The following is a 22,775-nucleotide window of genomic DNA, read 5'->3' as shown; positions in this document are numbered from 1 at the left end:
CTGCACATAGGTGTACCTGTGTCATACAATGCCCACGGAGGTCAGAAGAGGGTGTTGGGTCCCCTGGAACTGGAGTTACCGGTCGTTAGCTGCCATGTGGGTGCTGGGAACCAAACTGGGGTCCTCTGTAAGAGCAGCCAGTGTTCTTAATTCCTGAGCCATCTATCCAGTCCCCCCCGCTTCATATTTTTTTTGGTGCCAAAAGCCCATTTAATTCAAGATTGCCCTCCGGGGTCTCAGAAATCACTCAAGCTGCTTCCTCTACCTGCTATTGAACCCTAATGTCTTCCAAATGTAGTACGGAGTGGTTAAACCCAGGGAACCTGTGGTTTAAGCATGCAAATACTGACTGGCTTTCAACTTACTCAGAAAACATGTTAACATGGTCCTGGTGACTTTTAAAAGCTGATTTGAAATTTTTTTTGAGACAGGGTGTTATTCAACTGAGTCTTGAACTTTGTGCCAGTCTGTGGAGTGTTAAAATTAAAGGTAGGTACCACCACACTTAGCTCTGAATTCTTAAAAAAAAAAAAAAAAAATAGACCACTGTCTTCCAATTGGAGTGACAGACAGTCCGTAGAAAGTGAGGGGTCAGCCAATTTAACCAATTTCCCTGACAGGGAGAGGCCCCTTTTCCCTGACAGGGAGAGCAAAGGTTATGATGAACACTAACAGAAAGACAATCGTTTAGACTCCCTTGCTTACCACTCTTCCTCATTTTGGACTGGCCTATGCATTTCGTTCCTGTTCCTATAGAGACAACTTCCTTTGTCACTGAGAGGAAGAAAACAAATCATTAAGTGAGTTCTCAGAGGCTGAATGTTTCCTAGTGTTCAGGTTTAATAAATGCACATTTCTCCAGGGTATTCCCACAGGGGACTCAAACCAGCAAGCACCAAAAGTCCTGCACCCCCTGGTGGAGATCAGGGAAGCCTGTAGTTTCACATCCTGCCCAGGACAGCTTCTGAATAGCAACTGTTAATTCTTTAGTCTCACCTTGCACGGGTTTATCCTGGGTGTCACAAGCCTGGTCAGCTGGAGATTCTATCTTCACCACCGCTGCCAACAACGTCCACTCACGGTTTGGCTCAGGCTTCCCCTGCTTGGGCAGTCTGATACTATAATGCTCGTAGCACAACTGAGCAATCTCATCTGCTGTCCACATGGTTGGAGCTGGAGCTGAGGCCCTGACTGAAAGCCACAACCATCAGAATAGAAAGGAGAATCAGTGTGACATGATACAGCCTCGGTGCAGTACTTCAGCAGTCTTTAATGTAGCCCAGCTGTGGTCAGGCTGTGCGTCATTTCCCCCTACTAACCTCCCTTCCATTTTTAATAGTGAAGCCGCTAGGCCAGCCAATCCCAGAAGACATGTCTTCAACATTAAAACAAAAGTGTTATGACATTTAGTGAATCTGAACTTACTAAGTACCACAAAAGCCTCCATCAAAAAACTATCCTATTTCTGTTGCAATTTGGAAGCAGCACATAGTGTCACCATACAAGGTTTCATTCCGGAAAGATGCAAGTTTCCTCTGTCTTTTTCAGGCACTATATTTTTCTCCTTTACTGCAACAGCAAGTGAATTTACTTCCCTCTGGTAAATCCCCACTGACAAATTCCACCAGCTGTGTTTTTACAACAGTTTTGCTTAATAGTGTGGGTTCCAATCCCAATTTTACCACAAATTAACTGTGTGATTATTGGGTAGATTGTTTTAGTTTCCATGTTAAGATAGGGATTTGATGTATTTTAAGGACAATACAAAAGCAATTGCTACAGTTTAATGACTAATGTCAACTGTTATTAATATTACAAAAAATAACATTTTACAGTTCTGGGTAATTTTCCTTGAGCTGTTCAGTGGGGGTAGGGAGGAATAATGGGCACATAAAGCTATTTATTTTAAAAAAGCAGATCAGACCGGAGAGGCCTCAGTTCCTTTGCAGAAAATTCTACTCTTGGCTCTAACAATGCTCATTAGATATGTCCTGACACCACGTGGGCTCAATTACATGAAAAGCTTCTTGGATGAGATCATGCGGTGGATAAACGCAGAGGAGCGTTTGTAGGGTAACAGGATAGTTTTTAATGAACCCAGATGCACACAAAAGCTTCTGAAAAGTATTTCTACATACAGGCCCCTTTTGCAGTACATGGTAACGATTAATCTGGCAGGGACTAACAGAAATTGTGACTTTGGGGAGAGAATGTTATTTCCAGGGAGACACTGTGCCATCAACCTACAACTAAACTAGAAAAGCCAAAGGGAGCCCTAAATACATCACGTCATTCACGTCGCCGAGTGACGTTTTGATATTTTGGTCCGCGGTAATTCAAGCCCACTGCCCCTCTTCAAAAATCGTGAACTTCCAGCTACACAGGCCTTTCTTTGTCCTCAGGTAAAGTTGCAGAAACCTGAAAAGCCCACTTCCTTTGGGAAGGAAGTCATGCGCCAGAAGAAAGCGTTCTGGAGGGAGGGCAGACCCGGGTCGCCGGGACCCCACACGGGTGGAAGGGGCACCGGGGTGGGCACGGGGCACCACTTGAGACCCCTTCCCACGGAGGCAGCGGACCGGCGCAGCACCGCGCTCTCCCTCGCGTCCGCACAGCCTCTCCCCACGCGAACCCGGCCGTGGAAAGCCACCCTCGGACGCGGAGACCTAAGGACCCGCTCAAACTGCACGCCCGACCAGCCACAGCCACTGCCACCGCCCAGACACGCACCCCCGCCACCACCAGGCGCGCCCCGCAAGAAAGCCGAACCTAGCGGCGCAGCGGAAATGACGCCACAAGGCGACAGCTCCTTCCGCTCCCCGCCCTCGGAGCACGCCGGGTAGGCCGGTCTTTGTAGTCCTTAGAGGAGCCGCGGGCCCAGGACAGAGGCCTGTTTCACAGGAACTTCATGTGTTTCTTGACCACTTCCACGGCCACCTCCCATTCCAGCCCCAAAGAAACAGACGTACGCCCCACGGAAACAGAAACTCAAGCAGACAGTAATAAGCATTTGTTCAGAGAACACATGGTTCCTAAACAAGGTTTATTTGGTAACAAGGTAAAATGAAACTCTTGTGGTGGTTGAACTGCAGTGGTATGATGGCTGGCAACGCACATGAATCCCTCCGACCAGAGCTTTTGCTGAAATGCAGAGGTGCTCAGGCTGTGTTATTTTCTATACAGAGGTGCCTACTGTTGTGCTTTCCAGTGTTTCAGAGGCTGATACTGTTTCCTTCTTGTCTTCAGGTTTCATAGCAGGAAAGAGAAGTACTTCCTACAGAAGACAAAAAACATACTTTGAGTCAAGCACCGAGTACCTATTTTCTTGCAGCTGTCCACCTATTGCTTTTGCCTCTTGTTACCAACCAAATCCAGAGATCTGCATACCCCACCATTCTAGGGACCCTGTCAAAAGAGTGAATCAATACAGATTCTATTAAAATTGAATTCCCGATCTGACCCAGCACAACACTATAACCCCAGTGCTCTGGGTGGAGGCGAGGATCAGAGGGGTTCCAAGCCAGCCTTGGCTTAGTGACACCCTGTCACCCCAAAACACAACAACAACAAAATGGATTTCCTCCTGTGTAAAATGGTAAGAAGTTTTCACAGCTCCCAGAAGCTGTGATGTAATACACGTAGAAGACTGGAAACATGAGAAATGCAAACAATATTTCTCCTTAAGGTCAGATGCCCCTGAGCTTCCACAGAGTGGCATGGAACTTCTCGAGCTCAAAGTCCTTTATTTTCCAGGCCCACCACGCTCTGTCTCCAACACAGCAGAGTTCTGGAGATGCGTGTGCTGGGAGGTCTGCTGCGTACCTTGATGTTATTGGAGTCTGTGAGAAACATGGTAACGCGATCAATGCCCATGCCCCAGCCAGCTGTCGGGGGCAGCCCATATTCCAGGGCTGTACAGAAGTTTTCATCTATGAACATAGCCTCATCATCACCAGCAGCCTTAGCCTAGAATAAAGAGAGTCAAATGTAATTCTTCCCATCATCTCAGTGTCCAAATGAACACATTCAAACTTTCAAAAAGGGTACTAAAAATGTTTCTACTACTCAAGACTTGCTGGGAATTGATTTCCCAGTGACTCTAGGATTTAGCTATTTCTCCACACGCCTGGAAGTTGGGACTGATAAAATCTACCTCATAAACGAAGCCCATTATTTTACCTTGAATGAGGTGGCACGAACTTGGAAGGCTGAGGCAGGAGGATGGCCAAGAGTTGAAGGCTAGTTGGGGTTACACAATGAATGAATCCCATGTTAGCCAGGTCTACATAGCGAGACCTTGTCTCAAAAAGCCATAGCGGGGGTCCCCACAATACAACAGAAAAGAAAAACCCATCTCAGAATGTACATATATTTCCCTGAAAAAGGTTCTTCTGCTATAGCTGGGGGTGGTGGTACACACCTTTAACCCCAGCACTTGTGAGGCAGAGGCAGGTGGATCTCGGTGAGTTTGAGCCCACCCTGGTCTACATAGTGAGTTCCAGGCCAGCTGGGGCCACAGGGAGACCTGTCTCAAAAAGACCAAAAAGAAAAAAGTTCCTCTGCTTGAAAATCTGGGACTCCAATGAGACTAATTCTCAGCCACTGTATGATACCAATGAATCCCTCACTCCTGAAACCACCCGTCAGTAGCAGAGGTCATGAAGGCAGACTTCTTGCCATTGCCTTCTTTACATCTTTACCAGCCTCTCATCCCTGAGAGACCCCAATAAAGGCACAATCTGAGAAAAATGTTCTTTTTAAGCCAGTGCACTTAAAAACAAATGTCATTCTCCCCAGACAATCTAAAACTCATCTTAGATACTGTACAATCAAAGCCAAAGTCTCCTCCATTGGGCATAGTGGCACATCCCTGTAGTGCCAGCACTTAGAAACGGGAGGCAGGGGGATTAGGGAGTGAAGGCAAGCCTTGGCTACACGAAATACTGTATCAAAAAACAAAAAGCAAAAACTAAAACACATCTCCATTTTGAAAAGCAACCTCTCGTAAAGTCTGCTTTTCATTTCTGCTACACCACGAGGATTACACACATTGACACAGATTAAGGTCAGTACTTCCAGTGTGCGAGGTGGTGGTGCCTTTGCTTATTCTCCTTCCTACCTTGGCTTGTTCTTCAAATAGCTGCCGCTGCCGCATGGGGTCATTCAGCTCAGTGTAGGCATTGCATATCTCCTTCTTCATGACAAACAGCTCAAAGCGCTCAGTCAGACCTTCTTTGGAGCGGTGCCTGGGAACATGAGACCAAAGAGGATAAATATCCAGGTCCCTGATAATTTAACATCTGACTCAAAAACTGCAACCTGAAGCCTCACACATACTTAGCACAGCACTGATCATTGGTACCACAGTAAAAGTGAGAGACCACAAAGACCTATCTTCCTACCAAGCAGTGAGGCAGATGGTACCTACTGAATCTACATCCTTCTGCGTGGCTCTCACACTGACTCTGGACTGCCCACAGGACTTGGGCTAGCAGCAGAGGTCCGGCATGTTCGCATGTTAAGGCTTGCTTTTGGAATGCCTGACTTGGGTAACCAACCCAACCATCCTGGTGAAAGAAGCCCAGGCTAATGCCAGAGAGGTATGAAGGGCATGAAGAGGCCCTGGATGATAAGACCAAAGTGCCCTGGCAGAATTCCACCAGTTATCCTACCAATACTGGAGCAAAAGACCGGACCACCCAGCCAGCACAGAACATCTTGAAAATAAACTGCAGCTTAACACCAGTAACTAATGGTCCCCCACCCCCTAGTACTGGGGTTTCAAGGCATGGTAGGCAAGTGTTCTATTTCTAGCACTGAGCTAAGTCCCTGGTAGCCACAGCCCTTATCCTGGGGTTTTTTTGTAGCAATATGCTACATCTTACCATTTGGCCAATGGGCTCATTATCTGGGGGTGATCACAGATGAATGTAGGACTGATGCATGTCACTTCGAGGAACTCTCCAACAAGCTTAATGAGAAAGCAGAGCTATAAAAGGCTTCTGAATATAATTTTGACAGTTCCAGGCCAAGGGGAAGCGTCAGCTCCCACATACACAAGTTCACCTTATAGCTTTCCAAAGGATAGAAAGGATTAACTGAGATAACGCATATGAACTATATGGCACACAGCTTAGCATTACAGGTCAGTTTTGTTTTTTGAGTCAGAGTCTCACTAGGCTGGTCTTGAATTCAGAGTTCTACCTGTTTCTGCCTCCCAAGTGCTGGGATTAAAGGTGTGTGCCACCATGCCCAGCTCCCCAAGGTTTATTTTTTGCTCATCTTTCATGGGGCTGATGAATCCCCTGGCTTTGGAACTACTAAGTGAGCACTCCACCACTGAGCAACATCCTCAGCCTTAGTTCAAAGCTTCTTAAATCTCCTGTTCCTCTGTAAGATTTTCCTGCAAAGCTGCAGAGGAGTGCTTTCCTCAGCGGGATCCATTCCGGAGGGATCAGGGTGCAGGTTGTTGCTGGTGGAGCACAAGTGCGGTGGGGCAAGGTAACTCACCTTATCAAGGAGCCTGGCTGTGGTCCGAGGTGGGGGGCATTCAACAGCTTTTGCCACACAAATATCATCAAGAATTTTTCGAGTTTCTGTGACAAAAATGTACAAGTTAGGACAGGGGACATCAGAGTAGCATAGTTAAAACATATATAATGTGTGGGAAATTTTAGCTATGACCCAGACAAATCCAGAGTTGAACAGGAAGGCCACACAGTGCAGAAGGGTGGCATTTTACCTTCAGTTTCAAAGAGGTTAGTTTCTGGCAGCTTTATACCCAGGGCTTTCTCAAGCTCTTCTACCATGCTGATTCTTCGGAAAGGTGGGGTGAAGTCGATCTCGTAGGCTTGACCTTCTGGCCCATCTGGGTGGTAGGTGATCTTGTAACTACCTGTAATGTTTTTCACCATCCCTGGGAGAAAAAGCAGCCATTTCACAGACTGAAAACAGGAAGCTGTCCTCTGAAAGCAGCACACTAGTCTCCAACAAGTGTGCATGAAGACAGCACCCACCTGATAGCATCTTCTCTGTGATTTCCATGAGATCGTGGTAGTCTGCATAGGCCATGTAAAATTCACAGGTGGTGAACTCAGGATTGTGAGTCAAGTCAATTCCTTCATTCCGAAACTGGCGCCCGATTTCATAAACCCGGTCAATACCACCAACTACTAGCATCTACCAAAAACACATAGCCATAGTCATGAGAGCTGGTCTTGTCTTAACAGCTTGGAGAAGTTCCTGTGTACTAACTGGTTTTCATCAGCTTAAGTACATCATTCGAAGTGTCCCGTACCCTGCTCTCTTCAAACTCTTGTAGGAGACAGCTGACATTATTTTTCTGTCTGTGAAGGGTTCCTGAACAATCTTCCTGTGTTTTGGGTATTGCTTCACCTGTCAGATCCACTGATGACATGCCAGCATAGAGGTACTAAAGGATGGTGTAGATATTACACAGAATTCATTATGGTGAAGGGGACCAGAGAGCTCTACCTATGCTAAATAGGCTGCAGAGATCCTGGTGGCAGTGACTTGTGCCTAAAAGACACTGTTCTCTGTGAGAACCAGTGAGATGACTCCACATCATTCCAGTCATGTGGCCAGCACAATTCCCTGATCATTCAGATTTGAGTTTGGCTTTACCTAGTTACAACAGTTCTGTCTGCTATCTGCAACTCAGAACTTTTGGGGTTTTTTGGTCTTTTTTGAGACAGGGTTTCCCTGCAGCCCCAGCTGGCCTAGAACTCAGAAATCTGCCTGCCTCTGCCTCCCAAGTGCTAGGATTAAAGGTGTGTGCCACCACGCCCAGCAACATTTGGGTTTAAAAAAAATTTTTTTTGATTCATTATATTTATTTCATGTGGATGAGTGTCTTGCCTCCATGTATATAGGTGCACCCGTGTCATGCAAAGCCTGCAGAGACCAGCAGAAGAGGGCACTGGATTCCCCTGGAACCAGAGTTATGGATAGCTGTTAGCTGCTACATGGGTACTGGGAATTGAACCCAAGTCTTCTGGAAAAGCAGCCAGCACTCTTAACTGATGAGCCATCTCTTCAGCCCCTGAAGACATTTGTTTCTTAATTTCCAGAGAGAAACTGAAATTAACTCTTACAAAAGACTAAAATTAGAGGACTAGGATATGGTTCAATGGTAGAGTGTTTGACAGAATTTAAAAAAAAAAGACTAAACTCAGACCTAATCTAAAGAAACTTACAAAGTTAACATTTTAGGGAACTAAAGCATGAAAATCTGTGTACTCGGGGAAGACAATCCTTTCCACCCACTAATGATCTTACATTCGTGTGTTACGACCAACAAACCTGACAAATTACAACACTCTCCTGGCTGTTTCTTCTTCAATGTTTTTTTTTTTTTTTAAAAATTTAAATATTTTTTTATTTTTATGTATTTTTATGTTTTTTTTTTTTTTTTTAACGTGTATCAGTGTATTGCCTGCATGTACGTGAGTGCATCCCTGTCATGCAATGCCACGGAGGTCAGAAGGGGGCTTCAGAGTCCCCTGGAGCTGGAGTTAAGGACGGTTCACAGCCACCATGTAGGTGCTGGGAATCAAACCTGGGTCTTTTGCAAGAGCAGTCAGTGCTCTTAACTGCTGAGCATCTCTCCAGCCCCCAATGTTCCTTATTTCTGACTGTACCCATCTAGCCAAAGATTTCCCAGCTTTCTGCTACTTTAAGAAAGTAGGGTGTGTGATTCTTGACTACCTTGTGGTAGAGTTCTGGAGCAATTCTCATATATAAGTTCATATCTAGCTCATTGTGATAGGTGATGAAAGGCTTGGCCACAGCTCCCCCAGGGATGATGTTCATCATGGGAGTCTCGATCTAAAACAGAGAAATATTTAGTTTAGGGCAATCAGAAACTTACAGCAATAGTGACAGTATGCACATGACCATGCAAATTCATGCAGACAAAAACCCAGCATAGAACTGTGGAAGTGGGGCCGCAGGCCCCAATCTTAGCTCAAGAACTATTGGGCAGCTGATTACGGCTGGGTGAGGAAGAGCTGATCTTAAGGGAGTGACACTAGATAGGCTGACTAGATCCCAGTGGATGAAACTGCACTGAAGGACATCTGGGGACACTAACTTGACTTGATAGGCCTTAACATAAATGAAAGAATTCATGAAATTCAGTGGGGGCGGGGGGGGAGTCTACAGGAGGGTGCCATTGGGGAAGGGGGTATAAAGATGGTTAACATATTGTGTATGGGATACAAAAAAATGCAATTAAATATACAAAAGAGAAACAGAGAGAAAAGAAAAAAGACAACCAGAGGCCCTGGGGACATTGACTAGACCCATCATATCCCAAAGGAATATATTATATCCCATTATATCCCATTATAGACCCATTATATCCCAAAGGAATACTCTCATGTGCAAGTGCTTGATGAAGAACAGATTACTTGAGTTTCTAGAGCAGCATCGCCATTTCTATTAATAACAATCCTGCAAACACTGGCCGGCTGTAAGTGGGAATCCAAATGGATTCAGCAGTTTCTTTTTGGTTTATGCTGCAGTTTATTTACATCCCTTAATTGGTCTATGTTCCAAAATCCAAGGTATAGAAACATTTGCACATATGTATGATGCTCATGGAAACATTTAAAGCAAAAATAAAACTTCTAAACATTTACATGTGTACCCCATATGTAACCTGCATACACATGTATGTAGGTGAATCTATGTGGATCTATGTGTATATATATATATATATATATATATATATACATACACACACACACACACAGTAAATGGTGAGGGAGGCTCTCTCTCTCTTTACACACACGGGATTTTTCAGTTTCGCTATATTTATTTCTTGCTTGAATTTGTACTATGTGCACTTGCGTTTTTAATATGATGAAAATATTTTTCATGCTACAAAGCCTCCAAGATTATTTGAACATGGCATCATCAGCACATGGATGGTGCTGTTCCATGCTCACTATTTTGGAAGTCGGGGGCTGCCTTCCTAATCAGAGCACTGAACAAGGTTGAGCAAAGACACAGGTAGGAGATGCTGTCCTTAGGCATGAGGGACACTGGCAGGATATGCCTTGGAAAAGGAAGGGACGGCACAGTAATCAACAAGCACAAGGTGGCCGTCCTTTCAGGAAAAGAGCCCTTCACCCTTGGTCACCTCCAGGAATCCCAGCTCATCCAAGAAACTTCTTATGTATGTGATGATCTTAGAGCGGATGATAAATTTCTGTCTCACAAAGTCGTTCAGTATCAAATCCAAGTACCTCTGACGATACCTTGTTTCCTAAATCAAAAGCAGCAGTTAGAAATCACTGATGTTATTTAATGGTATGATAAAAAAAAATGGGATGCACCCCCGCTGCAGCAGGCAGACCCTGGGAACTCACCTTGTCTTTGAGGCCAAAGTGAAGATGAGGCAGCATATGCAGGCAGGGGGACAGCAGTGTGATTTCATGGGGAACGATGCTCAGTTCACCCTTCTTGGTTTTCCCAGGATTCCCCTGAACTCCAATGATGTCTCCCCGGCGCAGTTTGTTATTGATACGAACAAATTCTTCCTCAGATTTATAATTCCTGAGTGAAAGTGCACAATTTTCAAACTAATACTGACTGCTGGTTTACTCAGGAAACCCTCTTAACTGTTAATATGAGTCCAAGAAGAGTCTTGGCTTTAGGATCAACTGTGGGATTATTGTTTATGTTTACTATCATATAATTTGAGGACAGTACTAGGTTCTAGGCTTTTTATCATCTACTAAAAAACTTTACCCAAACCATGTCCCCCTCCTTCCTACCAAAACTCTTCAAATAACAATGGAAGAATAAGACCATATCAGCCTTTGTCCTCGACTGTCCAGATGCTGCTCTGGGCTAGGGCAAAAGGGTCTGTAACTGGGTATTTCTATGTACCTGGAGTTGGCCATGACTTGTAACTTGACCCCCTCTCCTCGAAGATCATAGAAGATGAGCTTCCCCCCAGAAGCTCTCTTGGCATGGATCCTACCTAGAAGAACAGGAAAATTCCTGACAGAATGAGAAATCCTTTTACAGTTGTCAGTACCAAGAGTTCCCTGTGTAACATCTACCAGAATAATCTGACTAGGGCCTGAGGTCTAAGCCCTGCTCTTTTCTCTATGCCAATGATTCCCAGAAAGATCTTATTTTAAAGATGTTCAGCTGATTCTTGGATGATGGCAGTAACAATACAGGTATTGAATCTTCCCGAATCCTCAATAAAAATAAAAAGTACAACTGGATAGGCTAAGCCAAAACCATTGATAAAATTACATGGGATGATATTCCCAAGAACCCCCAAATATAAACAATGTGCTATACCACCCAGGGCCATAAGACCTCCACAGGGGATGAGCAGTGGGCAAGGAATGGGGCATCCAATGGATCTGAGCACTGGAGAACCCCCACTGGTTAAAGGTATTTACTACAAAGTGTGAGCATTTTGCTCTTGGCTAGATGGAGGGCAGTGGCAGAGTGGGAGAGGATGTGCCTTTTCCTTATCAGTGGGGGGCTACACTAAGAAGGCCTAGAGGATATGGAACAATTAGTGCACACAGCTCTAAACTGAGCAGGTAGGCTTCTTTCCAGGATAAGGGCCTGACAAAAGCAAGGAAGAGGTAGCTAATCCCAGCACCTGGCAGGCAGAGGCAGGCAGATGTCTTTGAGTTCAAGGCCAGCCTGGTCTACATAGCAAGTTCCAGGACAGCTGGGGTTAGGAACTAACAGAATTATAGCCAACTACTGTGTTTATGAACACTTTACAAAAACAAAGAGTGCAGTGAGGCTGAAAACCAAACCAATCCTCTTCTGACATTCAGGGAAATAAGGACTGGGGAAGTAGCTCAGTAGGTAGAGTGCTTGCCCAGCACTCACGAAACCCTCAGTTCAATCCTAGCACCACTTAAATGGGGTGTGGTGGTACATGTCTACAATCCTAGGCAGAAGCAGGAGGTTACTCTTGGCTACATAAGTTCAAGACCAGCCTGACCCTGTTGCAAAAAACAAACAGCTGGGCATGCAGGTGTATACCTTTAATCCCAGCACCTGGGAGGCAGAAGCAGGGAGATCTCTAGTTTGAGGCCAGCCTGGCCTACATAGTGAGCTCTATCCTTAAAAATTAAGCAACACAGAAGTAGTAGGTGAGCCAGGGAGATGGCTTGCCGGATAAGCCTGGTGACCTGAGTTTGATTCCAGGACCCCACACAAAAAGCTGGATTAGGTGGTGTACATCTATAATCCTGGTATTCTACTGAGAGATGGCAGATAGAGACAGGAGAATTTACTGGAAGCTATGGGCAGCTAGCATGGAGTGCACAGCACCGTGCCAGAAACAAAAGAAGCCTTGCCTCAAAACAAGGGAAGGGGGCTGGAGGGAAGGCTCAGCAGTTAAGAATGCTTCTTGCTCTTCGGAAGACCCGAGTTTGGTTCCCATCACCTATATCAAGTGGCTTACAACTCCCCATAACTACAGCTCAATGGGATCTGACACCTTCTTCTGGCCCTCAGATACACACACATACACACACAAAATCATAAAGAAAAAATAGAGCTTTAAAAAAGAAAACAAAACAAAAATAAAAGGGGAAGAGAGATTAAACCCCCGAAAAGGTACCCTCTGACCCCCATGAGCACACCTGTACTCACACATACATGAAAAGGTGCCCTCCGACCCCCATCTGCACACCTGTACTCACTCACACAAACATGAAATAAATGTAATTTAAAAAATCAAAACTAAGATAACAATACAAAAATACAAAGATTAAAAAAAAAGAATTTAAGAGTGACAATTACCAAAAAGAACTGAAGCTCTACCATCTCCAGATAAAAAAGCAATCCAAAGCAAGAAAACAAAACCCCAAAACTTAAATACTAGTGAAATTTATTAAATTTTATTTATTTTTTTTATGAATCCCAGCACTTGGGAGGCAGAGGCAGGCGGATCTCTGTGAGTTCAAGGCCAGCCTGGTCTACATAGTGAGTTCCAGGTCAGCTGGGGTTACAGGGAGACCTTGTCTCAAAAAGACCAAAAAAAGAAAAAAAAGAATTCATGGGCTGGAGAGATGGCTCAGTGGTTAAGAGCACCGGCTGCTCTTGCAGAGCTCCCAGGTTCAATTCTCAACACCCAGTAGCCATCACCTCACCTAGAATGTGCAGCTGCTTCAGGGCCATTCCCCTTCTTTAAGCACATGTAACGGTACTGTCTCTAGGAAAGTAGCTTCAGACACAGCCTACTTAACATCAAGACCAACTGGGGCCAGTGAGGCAGGATTTCAAATCTGAGGCGAGCCAAGGCTATACAGCAAGGTCCTGTTTCAGCACCCCAAAAGGGTAGAAGGAACAAGAGTAGCCCAGGCTCTCCTTATGTCACCAAAGACACCTGTCTGTGGGAGTCCAGTGAATTTGTCAGGAAATCTTCCTACCTGCCACTTTTAAGGTGATGTCAGTCAGGTGGTCCCCAGGTTGCAGGTGACTGTATTCTTGGATGAACTGAGTGAGTGAGATATCTACGTGGAACTTGTGTGGGTATGGGTCCTCTCCATTGACCTTTAGCTGGTGGACTGCTTGACTACGGATCTTGTAGTATTGCTGTTAAAGAGAGAGAGGCAGCCCTAAGAAGCTGAACCTGGTGAGGTCATGGTCTCTCTAACAGAGCAGTGCATTCTGCCTCACAGCGGCGCCAGTATGCTGAGGTTTCTCTAACTGTACCGGTTACTTTTCTTGTCACAGGGACAGAATGCTGGCAGAACTGAAGGGAGGAAGCATTACTCTGGATTTCAGTTTAAGACACAATTATGGCAGGAAAGGCAGCTGGGAGCAGCTTGATCAGACCAGTGGGAACTTATGAACAGCTTTATTTCTAGAGATCAGAGACAGCTCAGGCTGAACGGGGCTGGGCCAAAACCATTAAGACCCACCCCCAGCGGCCCAATTCCTCCAGGAGGCTCTACAACCTCCCAAAACAGCACCACCAGCTAGGTACCAGGAGTTCAAATACACCAGCCTGTAGGGAACATAACCGTAACATTAATCACGCCCTCTGACTTCTTGAAACCACAGGACTGACTACGGAATGAGGCCTGCTTTTAAACATGCAGATCCACAGCTGAAAAGAAGGCCAGCATTCCAAAATGCAAGATTCAACACAGTGAAAAAGGAATGGAGTTCTAGCTAAAATAACACAACTTTGTTACAGGTGGCCTCGGTCACAACTTTTGTGGACTGACTCTGTACGGTGGAGTCACTTACCTTCTCAACTACTCTATGGCCACACATTAGACTTCTCCCTTGGACAGGCTGATGGAGTCTGTAGGATGTAAACCCTTTTATTGTGTGTGTGTGTGTGTTAGAATGTGTGGGCATATATGTATGTGGATGCCTGGCAAGAAGGCATTGGATCCCTTGGAGCTGGAGTTACAGGTAGTTGTGAGTCCCTCAGCTGGGTGCTGGGATTCAAACTCTGGCCTTCAAGATTAAGTAGCAAGTGCTGCTAACAACGGAGCCATCGCTCCAGCTTGGAAAACTTTTTCCTAGTTGCAATTTCCTGTCTGTTGTTACAATGGGCATGACTATGTTTATGTAGAAACCTAGGAAGGGAAGACAAAGTAGAGGAGTGGAGATATGGTCTGGTATGCAGAATATATTTTGACAAATAACATAAGCCCTAGTCCATCTTTGGGGAGACACTTCTCTAGGGCTGCTATAAGGCTGATCTAGGTCCAAGGAAGATTAATTAGTTATTTTGGAGGAGCAGATCCTCCCAACTGCCTACTGGGAGCTGATATGAAAACTCTGAGCCAGTGCATTTAGCTAGGCAGACACCATGCCCTCTGCCCACCGACTGGCAGAGACCCAAGGCTCACCACCTGTTTCAGTTCCTATTTATCTTGTTAGTCAGTTGATCCCTCCTGCTCCCTGGTCCCAGGGACTCTGCCATAGCCTCATCAGAAGCTTTCGTGTCCAGTCATCCCAGTGGCCCAGGGGAACTCACATTTGGGTCCAGGGCCTCCTCCTCAGCGGCCACGCCATTGTCAGCAGTGTGGTTGGTGGCAGCAGCAGCCTGGCCTAGCTGCTTCTCACTGAGCTCTTTCTGCTTGGCCTCTTTCTCTGCCACTTTCTTCTCAGCTTTCAGTCGTCTCTTCAGTTCACTGTTGGGAAGATGACAGAATCCAATGTGAAAGCCCGAAGAGCCGTCTAGCTCCTGCTCCACTGCCACGTCTCAAAATATGAACAGCCTGGGGAAAACATTCCTGCTCAGCCCCCACCCCTAATTAATTTCACTCCAACTATACCGCATTAGTCACTACACTATTTCTGAATACACTCTATTTGTGAATGAAACAGAAGAAAAAACAAACTTAGAAAAATGAAAGAGAACATTTCAGTCTTTGCTTTGGCTCACAATTAAAACCAAGATACACCAGGATAAAGATATACTAGCTTATGTTTAGAATAGGAACAGATTTTTCAGAAGAATCAGCAGGACAGGGTTTTTCTTCTTCCTTTTTTTAGAGATTGGTTCTCCCCAAAGTCCCAGCTGCCCTGGAATTTGCCATGTAGACCAGGCCTCAATCTCAGAGATCCACCTGCCTCTGCCTCTGCTGGAACTAAAGGTATGTGCTACCACACTCAGCTAGGACAGGTTTTTCTTAAGCTATTTGGGCTACGAGGCTCCCTGGCACCAGGAACTGCATCTCAGTTGTTTGGTATCCCCTGAAGGTGAAGTTTCTACGGCATCAATCAAATGTGTGATTAGGTAAGACTCCAGCTCTGTCTGCCAGCCTCTCGCTGTCCCTCCCGGAGAGGTGAGTTAGGCTGTGGGAAGACCTGGTTCTCCAGAGCTTGAGGAGACTCCCCGTAGACAATCTCTCTTGAGGTAGATGTCAAAGGCTGGTCTGGGGGCTGGGGATTTAGCTCAGTAGGTACAGTGCTTGCCTAGCATGCTCAAAGTCCTGCGTTTGATCCCCAGCACTGCATAAAACTGGTTGTGGTGGCACACATCTGTAACCCAGCACTGGGAAGGTAGAGGCAGGAGACCATAAGCTCAAGGTTATCTGTACCTATGAAGTGAGTCCAAGGCCAGCCCCCTGGGTTACATGGGACTCATCCTCTCCACCCCCAAAGAAAAGAAAAGGCTGGTCTGACTCTGACAGGAGACTAGAACACTGCACAAAGAAAGCAGTGTGATGGAGAATATGATGCTGTATTAGTCAAATGGCCTGGGGTTCAATTCTGAACTGTCTACACACTGAGTATCCTTACAAAAAAGACCTCTCCCCAACTAGAGAAAGGAAATTAAGACCCCCCTCTCACCAGTTTGTGAGGACTGAAATATGTATTATTACAAAGAATGATCATGGGGCAACGAGATGGCTCAGTGGGCAAAGGCACTTCCCACCAAGCCTCACAACTTGAATTCAGTCTTCGGGACCTACATGTTGGAAGGGGAACCGAGACACCATCCTGTCCTGGCATTTAGTCAGCATGAGAATGTGCACTACTCTAGGTATCTCTTGCTACCCTAACCTTTCACATCCTGCCCCTACGGCACAAGCTATACAAAACTGAATGTATTTCTGGTCAAATCTCTCATTATACAAACTTCATAATTGTTGCTTGTTACCTGAAACTCAAAACCAAAACAATGTGGGCAATTCAGTACCCCTATAATTTGAACTTGCTATTCTTCAGTACAGAACTATTACAAAAGGTCCCAAGTCATGACAGCACACTGCTTGGCTTTAAATATGTCCTCCACTTTCTTTTGTTGTTCATGGGGGGTTGAAGTGTGTTAGACAAATGTTCTAACAGTGAATTACACCCCAAGAAACAGGGGCTTACTAAGTTTCTCAGTCTGACCTTGAACTTGGAATCCTCTTCCCTTAGCTCTTGAGCAGCTTTAATTACAGGTGTGCACACCACTGCTCCTGGCTATATTCTTTATTTTCTTTTCTTCTCTTTATTTTTTAAAAAATATTTTAATTTTATATGTATGAGAACTGCCTGCATGTGTGTAAGCGCACCTGTGCCCTGCAATGTCTGTGGAGGTCAGAAGGTGTCAGATCTCTTGGAACTGGAGTTATGGATGGTTGTTAGCTGACACATGGGTGCTGGGAATTGAACCTGGGTCCTCTGCAAGAAAAGCCAGTGCTCTTAACCACTGAACCATTTCTCCAGCCCCTGTATCCTTAATTTTCAATAGGATTTTTACAAAATTAAAAAAAAAAATGATTCAATTACCTTTTAAGTGAAAAAAATGATGGCTTCATAACATATCTAGGATCTCAGTCTAGAAAGACTTCTTTCTAGGTACAACTTGTCTTGTTAACAGTTGTAAAGAACACCTTTCCAGAACAGTCTGCTTGGTCTATCATGCTGTAGTTCAGTGAGTAGGCATTTAGGGTTTCCCTGGGATTAAGACAAATCTGTTTCCCACTCAACTCAGGTTTTGCTCTTATAGTTTCTAGGAACCATCCAAGAAAGACCCTAAGGACAGCACAAAACAGAACCAAAACCCAGAAAGACACAGAAGGGAAAATAACTAGCATTAGAAAGTCCTTATTTTAGGTGGGGTACAGTGGCACAGGCCTATGATCCCAGCTTGGGGGAGGTGGAAGCAGAAGGCCCAGGAGTTTAAGGACAGTCTTCATTAATAGTGGGTTAGAAGTCACCCTGGCCTACACAGCAAGTCCTGGCTCAAAAATAAAAATTAGGGCCAGGTGTGATGGCACACACCTCTAATCCCAGCATGCAGAGGAGTGAGAGGCAGGAGGCTCTCTGTGTTTGAGTCTACTTTGGTCTACATAGTGAATTCTAGGCCAGCCAGGGTGAGACCCTGTCTGCAAAAGTTTTTTTTTTTTTTTTTCTAAATTTATTTAGGGGGGGGGGGGTGAGGACAGGGAGACTGTAAGAAGATTTGAATTTATAAAGAGAAAGTGAGAAAGGACTATGTATTTTGGTAATAGAACTCTGTGTCCTCAAGTCCAAAGACTTAGTCAGCTTAATAGATATTGAAGAAAAAGATTTTTGCTCCCAGAGCAATAAAGATGGTAATGAGCACCAACCTTCTTTTACCAGAAAGTGGCTTGTCCTTGTGAAGCGTTGTGAAAGGAGCAAGTTGACCCAGTCGAAGTTCCCTCTGACCCCACTCTGCCCAGAAGGTTTGACGCAGGGACCCCCTAACAAGCCTGACAGCAGCTTGCATCAACATGGCAGAACACCCTGGAACTAAGGATTACCACCACCTAGCAGGAAACAGAGACTGGAATCAGATGGGACACAATACATACCCACTCAACCTGCACTCTTCTGAGTCGGGGGAGGGGAGCCATAGACTACCTTTAAATGTCCTATGTAACTGCTGAGCCATCTCTCCAGCCCCTTAATGTCCTATTTAACTTCAAACCCTCCTAACTAACAGTAATCCTGTCAACATTCACTGTTTTGAAACTATAACTGACAATTCTCTCAGTCCTGATACAGAAAAAAGGTTCATATCTGGGATCAAAGAGTCAAATGAAGTCAATCAACAGCTTACATGTACAAATAGTATGACATTCTAAAATACAGGAGACAAAAGGTGAGGAAGTTTTCTGAAGCCCTGGAGTGGCTTTGCCCCAAATATGAAACACCTGGCCAAAAATGATGATGGTAAGTATATAAACATAAGGAAAATGTCTCTTCAAATACAGATTTTTAAACATTGGTAAAAGGGGCACATGCCTGTAGTCAGAGCTTCTCAGGAGGCTAAGGAAGATCATTTGAGCTCAGGAGTTTGTGACCAGCTTGGTTAACACAGTGAGACCCCCATCCCAGAAAATAAATAAACTACACAAAAACATCTCTTGAGTCAAGAGTCAAAGAGAAGACCAGTCTGGAGTTTTAGGAACAAAGAGGAGAGGACAGGTCTTACACATTATGTTAGGCATCATTAGCACTAGATGGTGCCAGAACTACCAAGATCACACTCTACTGTGTATAAATGGAGGGGGAAATCTTTCATTTGAGAGTGATTTTCCCAAGGTAGCCCATCAGTTTTTAACCTTGAAGACAGTATCTGGCATAAAATGGTGCTCATTAAAGGTTTCAGACCAAGAAGTTCCAAGAACAAGTAAGAAAGAGAAAGGAATGTTAAACACAAACATTATTTTAGCCCATTGTCCTTCCAGAAATATACAACAACACATTCCTTTAGACAACTCAAGGCAGACAGCACAGGGGGCTGGGGAGTTACAGACTCAATACAGACTTCACTTTAGATCTCTGCTCCAGTGCTGCATTTTCGATCAATGCTAGAAGACACAATAGGAATATAAACTTACCATCATTTGCAATGACAGAGATCAAATCAAGGGCCTTGTGCATGGAAGGCAGGCGCTTCACCACTAAGCTAAACCCCAACCCCGAGAACACACATTTTAGCATACATTTGATCACCCAGGGCCACAGTTTATGAATCTGAAAAATGGACATTAATATTTGTCTTGCAAGAGTACTAAGATTAGATAGAAAGCTTGCACAGAAATAGCATCCTGTTTAATAAACATCCACAAAAGGGGCTGGAGAAATGGCTCAGTGGTTAAGAGCACCGGCTGCTCTTGCAAAGGACCTAGGTTCCGTTCTCAGCACTCACATGGCAGCTAACAACTGTCCATAACTCCAGTTCCAGGAGATCCAATGCCGTCTTCTGACCTCTGTAGGCATTGCATGACACGGGTGCACTTACATACATTCAGGCAATACACTCATAAAATAAAATATTAAAAAAAAAGTTGTTACATTTATTGAGTGTGCATACTGAGGTCAGGTGACAACTTGGACGTGTCTGTTCCTTTGGTTCTGTCCTTTCACCATGTGAATCCCAGCAATCAAACTCAGGTAGTCAAGATTGGTGGCAGGTGCCTTTACAAGCTGAACCACCTTGCCCACCCCCTAACAATTTTTCTAAAACTCATGAAGCAGAACCAGGAGACACAAAAGGAAAAAATGAGCTCTTATTCCAAGTGCATCCAGTATGTATGTCCCTGAAGATTCAACAAGGGCATTAAGCTCTAGAACACTAAGGCAGCCATGGTATGTAACAATTTAAACTTCCACGTTCCGGAGTGATATGTAGATTTTCCAAGCACTGAAAAAGACATTCAAGTCACTGCTCACGTTCTGTGGTTCAAATGAGCATTCCCGGACTTTTGGGAATGCAGTTATTTAGAGACTATAGTTTCACTTTCCTTTCCTGTCACCGCCCAGATTTCAGGCAAGTTTCCCCCTCCGCATTCTAATTTTAAATTAGGAGAGAATTCCCCGGCCGCAGCAGGTGACCCCGGGGCATCCCGGGGGGCTGTAGTTTCCAGGGCGCGCGGCATGCACAACCCAGCATGCGCGCACCGAGGGGCGAGGGCAGAGAGGTCCCAGGTACAGTCGCCCGGGCGGGAGCCTCCCGCGCCTTCCCATCGGGCCTCCGCGACAAGCGACACTCAATAACCCTCAACCATACTCACTTCTTGCTTAGTTTCGGCTCGCCATCCACTTTCACTTCAGGCTCCTGCAACGAAGCCATGCTCCTGGCGGGCCAAACCTAAAAATACCCAGGGAAGAGCTACAACTTCCAGGTCAGGGGCGCGAAGCCCCGCCCCTTCCTGGAATTGGGAGCCGGCAGGTCGCCACCGCGCAGGCGCAGTGCCGGGTTATCCGCGCGCAGGCTCAATGAGGGCCGTCGTCTTGTAGGCCCAATCATCCTTCACCACAGTGCCGGGTTGTCGGCGCAGGCCTAGTGCCGGGCTCTCAGTGCACAGGCGCAGTGCGGAGTTAGAGCTGCGCAGGTGCATTGCTGGGCCGTCGCCGCGCAGGCGCAGTGTTGTTTGCGCGCTGCTTCCCGGGCGTTTGTTTGGGGGCGGTTCCTTGAGGATCCTGGCCGCAGATATGGCGGAGCCGATGGACCTAAGTAAAGACCCCAACGGGCCCACTCATTCTTCCACTCTGTTCGTGAGGGGCGATGGCAGCTCCATGTCGTTCTACGTGCGGCCCAGCCCGGCCAAGCGCCGGCTGTCGACGCTCATCCTGCATGGCGGCGGCACAGTGTGCCGGGTGCAGGAGCCCGGAGCCGTGTTGCTGGCTCAGCCCGGGGAGGCGCTGGCCGAGGCCTCGGGCGACTTCGTCTCCACGCAGTATATACTGGACTGCGTGGAGCGCAACGAGAGGCTGGAGCTCGAGGCCTACCGGCTGGGTTCGACCTCAGCGGCCGATCAAACCTCGCCCGAGGGCTCCACGGAGCCCGAGCCGCAGCCCCTCACTGGGCGGATGGCCTTCACGGCCGCGGACGACGTGGCCATCCTGACCTACGTGAAGGACAACGCGCGCTCGTCCAACTCCGTGACGGGCAACGCCCTTTGGAAGGCGATGGAGAAGAGCTCGCTCACGCAGCACTCGTGGCAGGCCCTCAAGGACCGCTACCTCAAGCACTTGCGGGGCCAGGAGCACAAGTACCTGCTGGGGGACGCCCCAGTCAGCCCTTCCTCGCAGAAGCTCAAGAGGAGGGCCGAACAGTACCCGGAGGCCGCGGACAGCGGGGGTGAGGCTGTGGACATCCCCTATTACATCCCTTGTTGACATTCCCTCTTGATATGCTGATATTCCCTGTTGATTTCCCAGGTTGACGTCCCCTGTAGACATGTTGACATCCCCTGTAGACATGTTGACATCGCTTGTGGACATCCGCTATGGACATCCCATGAAGACACCCCCTGTTGACATGTTGACATCCCCTGTTGAGGTCCCCTGTTGACATCCCCTGTAGACATGTTGACATCCCCTGTGGACATCCCCTATTGACATCCCTCTGAGGACACCCTCTGTTAACATGTTGACATCCCCTGTAGACATGTGCTGGGATGACACAGTTGAGCCACCATGCTTGGTTATGGTGGCTTGCTGTTTATGTAACTGGTATTAATAGCTTAAATGACAGACACTTTTGTTTAAAAAGGCATGCCTTCTCCTAGCTCCTGTCTCTGTCTGGGGAGGTAAAAACTATTTCTCCTCTTTCAGCATGCTTAGTAGGAGTTCTGTTTTTCATAAAAGTGACATTTCAGATTCATTCATTCAACAGCTATTTGAGTGCCAGACACTTGTCCTGCTGGGATATAACAGTAAATAAAATCCCTGTGGTCTTGGAGCGTAACATGCTAGCTGGGCAGTGGTAAGTGCTGTAGAGAAAATACAAACTGGGGTAAGGGTTGGGGAGGAGGTCTTTTTCTGTAGGGTAAGAGAAGGCCACTGTTAAATTGATGTGCAGAGACCCAAAGAGTAAAAGAACAGCCCAAGAGGTTTCCTGGGAAGAATGTTTCAAGCCAAAGAAATAGCGAGTCCAAAGGCCCTGAGTTGGGAGTGTGACTGGAATGTTCATGGAGCCAGTGTTAAAGAGTATGGCTGCAATGGATTAAGAGATAATTCTAGCAGGTGAGGTCTGGCCTGTGTGCATGGATGGTTATCAGTTAGGACCTTTCATTAAAATCACTAGTCTTGAGACTAATGGTAAGTCACTTGGAGCTTGGGCAAAATTAAGTCAGATTCACCCTTTCATCAAAATAATGTTTTGATGATAAAGCATTTAAATATAAAAATCCTAAAATGACTAAGAAATTATGGATGAATATAGCACGATCATTATCATGAAACCAAAAAGGCTTAAGGAAAACATTTTTTTTTTTTTTTTTGGTTTTTTTTGGAAAAGATTCCCCCAGTAGCCCAAGTTGCCCGGA

The 22,775-nt window shown here is 45.9% G+C and overlaps 3 protein-coding genes across 12 annotated transcripts in view; 1 reads left to right on the top strand and 2 right to left on the bottom strand.

Moving 5' to 3' along the window:
• Positions 1–2,782, bottom strand: part of Adat1 (adenosine deaminase tRNA specific 1) — a 32,471-nt gene extending 29,689 nt beyond the window's left edge. For 2 of the 8 annotated variants that reach the window (XM_029558596.1, XM_029558602.1), the window contains exons 1-3: positions 2,419–2,718; positions 997–1,191; positions 706–774 (exon numbers count right to left, since the gene is read on the bottom strand). In XM_029558596.1, the coding sequence (XP_029414456.1) occupies positions 706–774; positions 997–1,191; positions 2,419–2,452 (298 nt within the window). In that variant the 5' untranslated portion in view covers positions 2,453–2,718. The other 6 variants (XM_029558603.1, XM_029558601.1, XM_029558598.1 and 3 more) reach the window with 5 other exon arrangements.
• A 224-nt stretch (positions 2,783–3,006) lies between these two features.
• Positions 3,007–20,650, bottom strand: Kars (lysyl-tRNA synthetase). 3 transcript variants are annotated; one of them, XM_029558593.1, is made up of 16 exons: positions 20,517–20,598; positions 19,268–19,310; positions 18,084–18,263; positions 15,011–15,167; positions 13,443–13,608; positions 10,915–11,008; positions 10,392–10,578; positions 10,163–10,288; positions 8,725–8,844; positions 7,014–7,176; positions 6,740–6,913; positions 6,508–6,593; positions 5,883–5,968; positions 5,117–5,243; positions 3,820–3,963; positions 3,007–3,271 (listed from the first exon to the last, which is right to left on the bottom strand). In XM_029558593.1, exons 3-16 carry the CDS (start codon positions 18,227–18,229, stop codon positions 3,173–3,175), a joined length of 1,875 nt encoding a protein of 624 aa, XP_029414453.1. In that variant the 5' UTR covers positions 18,230–18,263; positions 19,268–19,310; positions 20,517–20,598; the 3' UTR covers positions 3,007–3,172. The 3 variants fall into 3 exon arrangements, with proteins under 3 accessions (XP_029414453.1, XP_008821173.1, XP_008821174.1); XM_008822951.3 differs by lacking the exon at positions 19,268–19,310 and having other exon boundaries at positions 20,517–20,625; XM_008822952.3 differs by lacking the exons at positions 18,084–18,263; positions 19,268–19,310 and having other exon boundaries at positions 20,517–20,650.
• Positions 20,651–20,873: 223 nt separating this feature from the next.
• Terf2ip (TERF2 interacting protein) overlaps positions 20,874–22,775 on the top strand; it is a 9,915-nt gene continuing 8,013 nt past the window's right edge. The window contains exon 1 of the mRNA XM_008822950.3: positions 20,874–21,586. Within this exon, the coding sequence (XP_008821172.1) occupies positions 20,938–21,586 (649 nt within the window). The 5' untranslated portion in view covers positions 20,874–20,937. The remainder of the gene's footprint in view (positions 21,587–22,775) is intronic.

Source organism: Nannospalax galili, unplaced genomic scaffold (genome assembly GCF_000622305.1).
Source record: "Nannospalax galili isolate Female #2095 unplaced genomic scaffold, S.galili_v1.0 scaffold568, whole genome shotgun sequence".
NCBI classification, from domain to species: domain Eukaryota; kingdom Metazoa; phylum Chordata; class Mammalia; order Rodentia; family Spalacidae; genus Nannospalax; species Nannospalax galili.
Note: the sequence above shows the minus strand (reverse complement) of the source record. Positions and strands in the feature narration are given on the sequence as shown.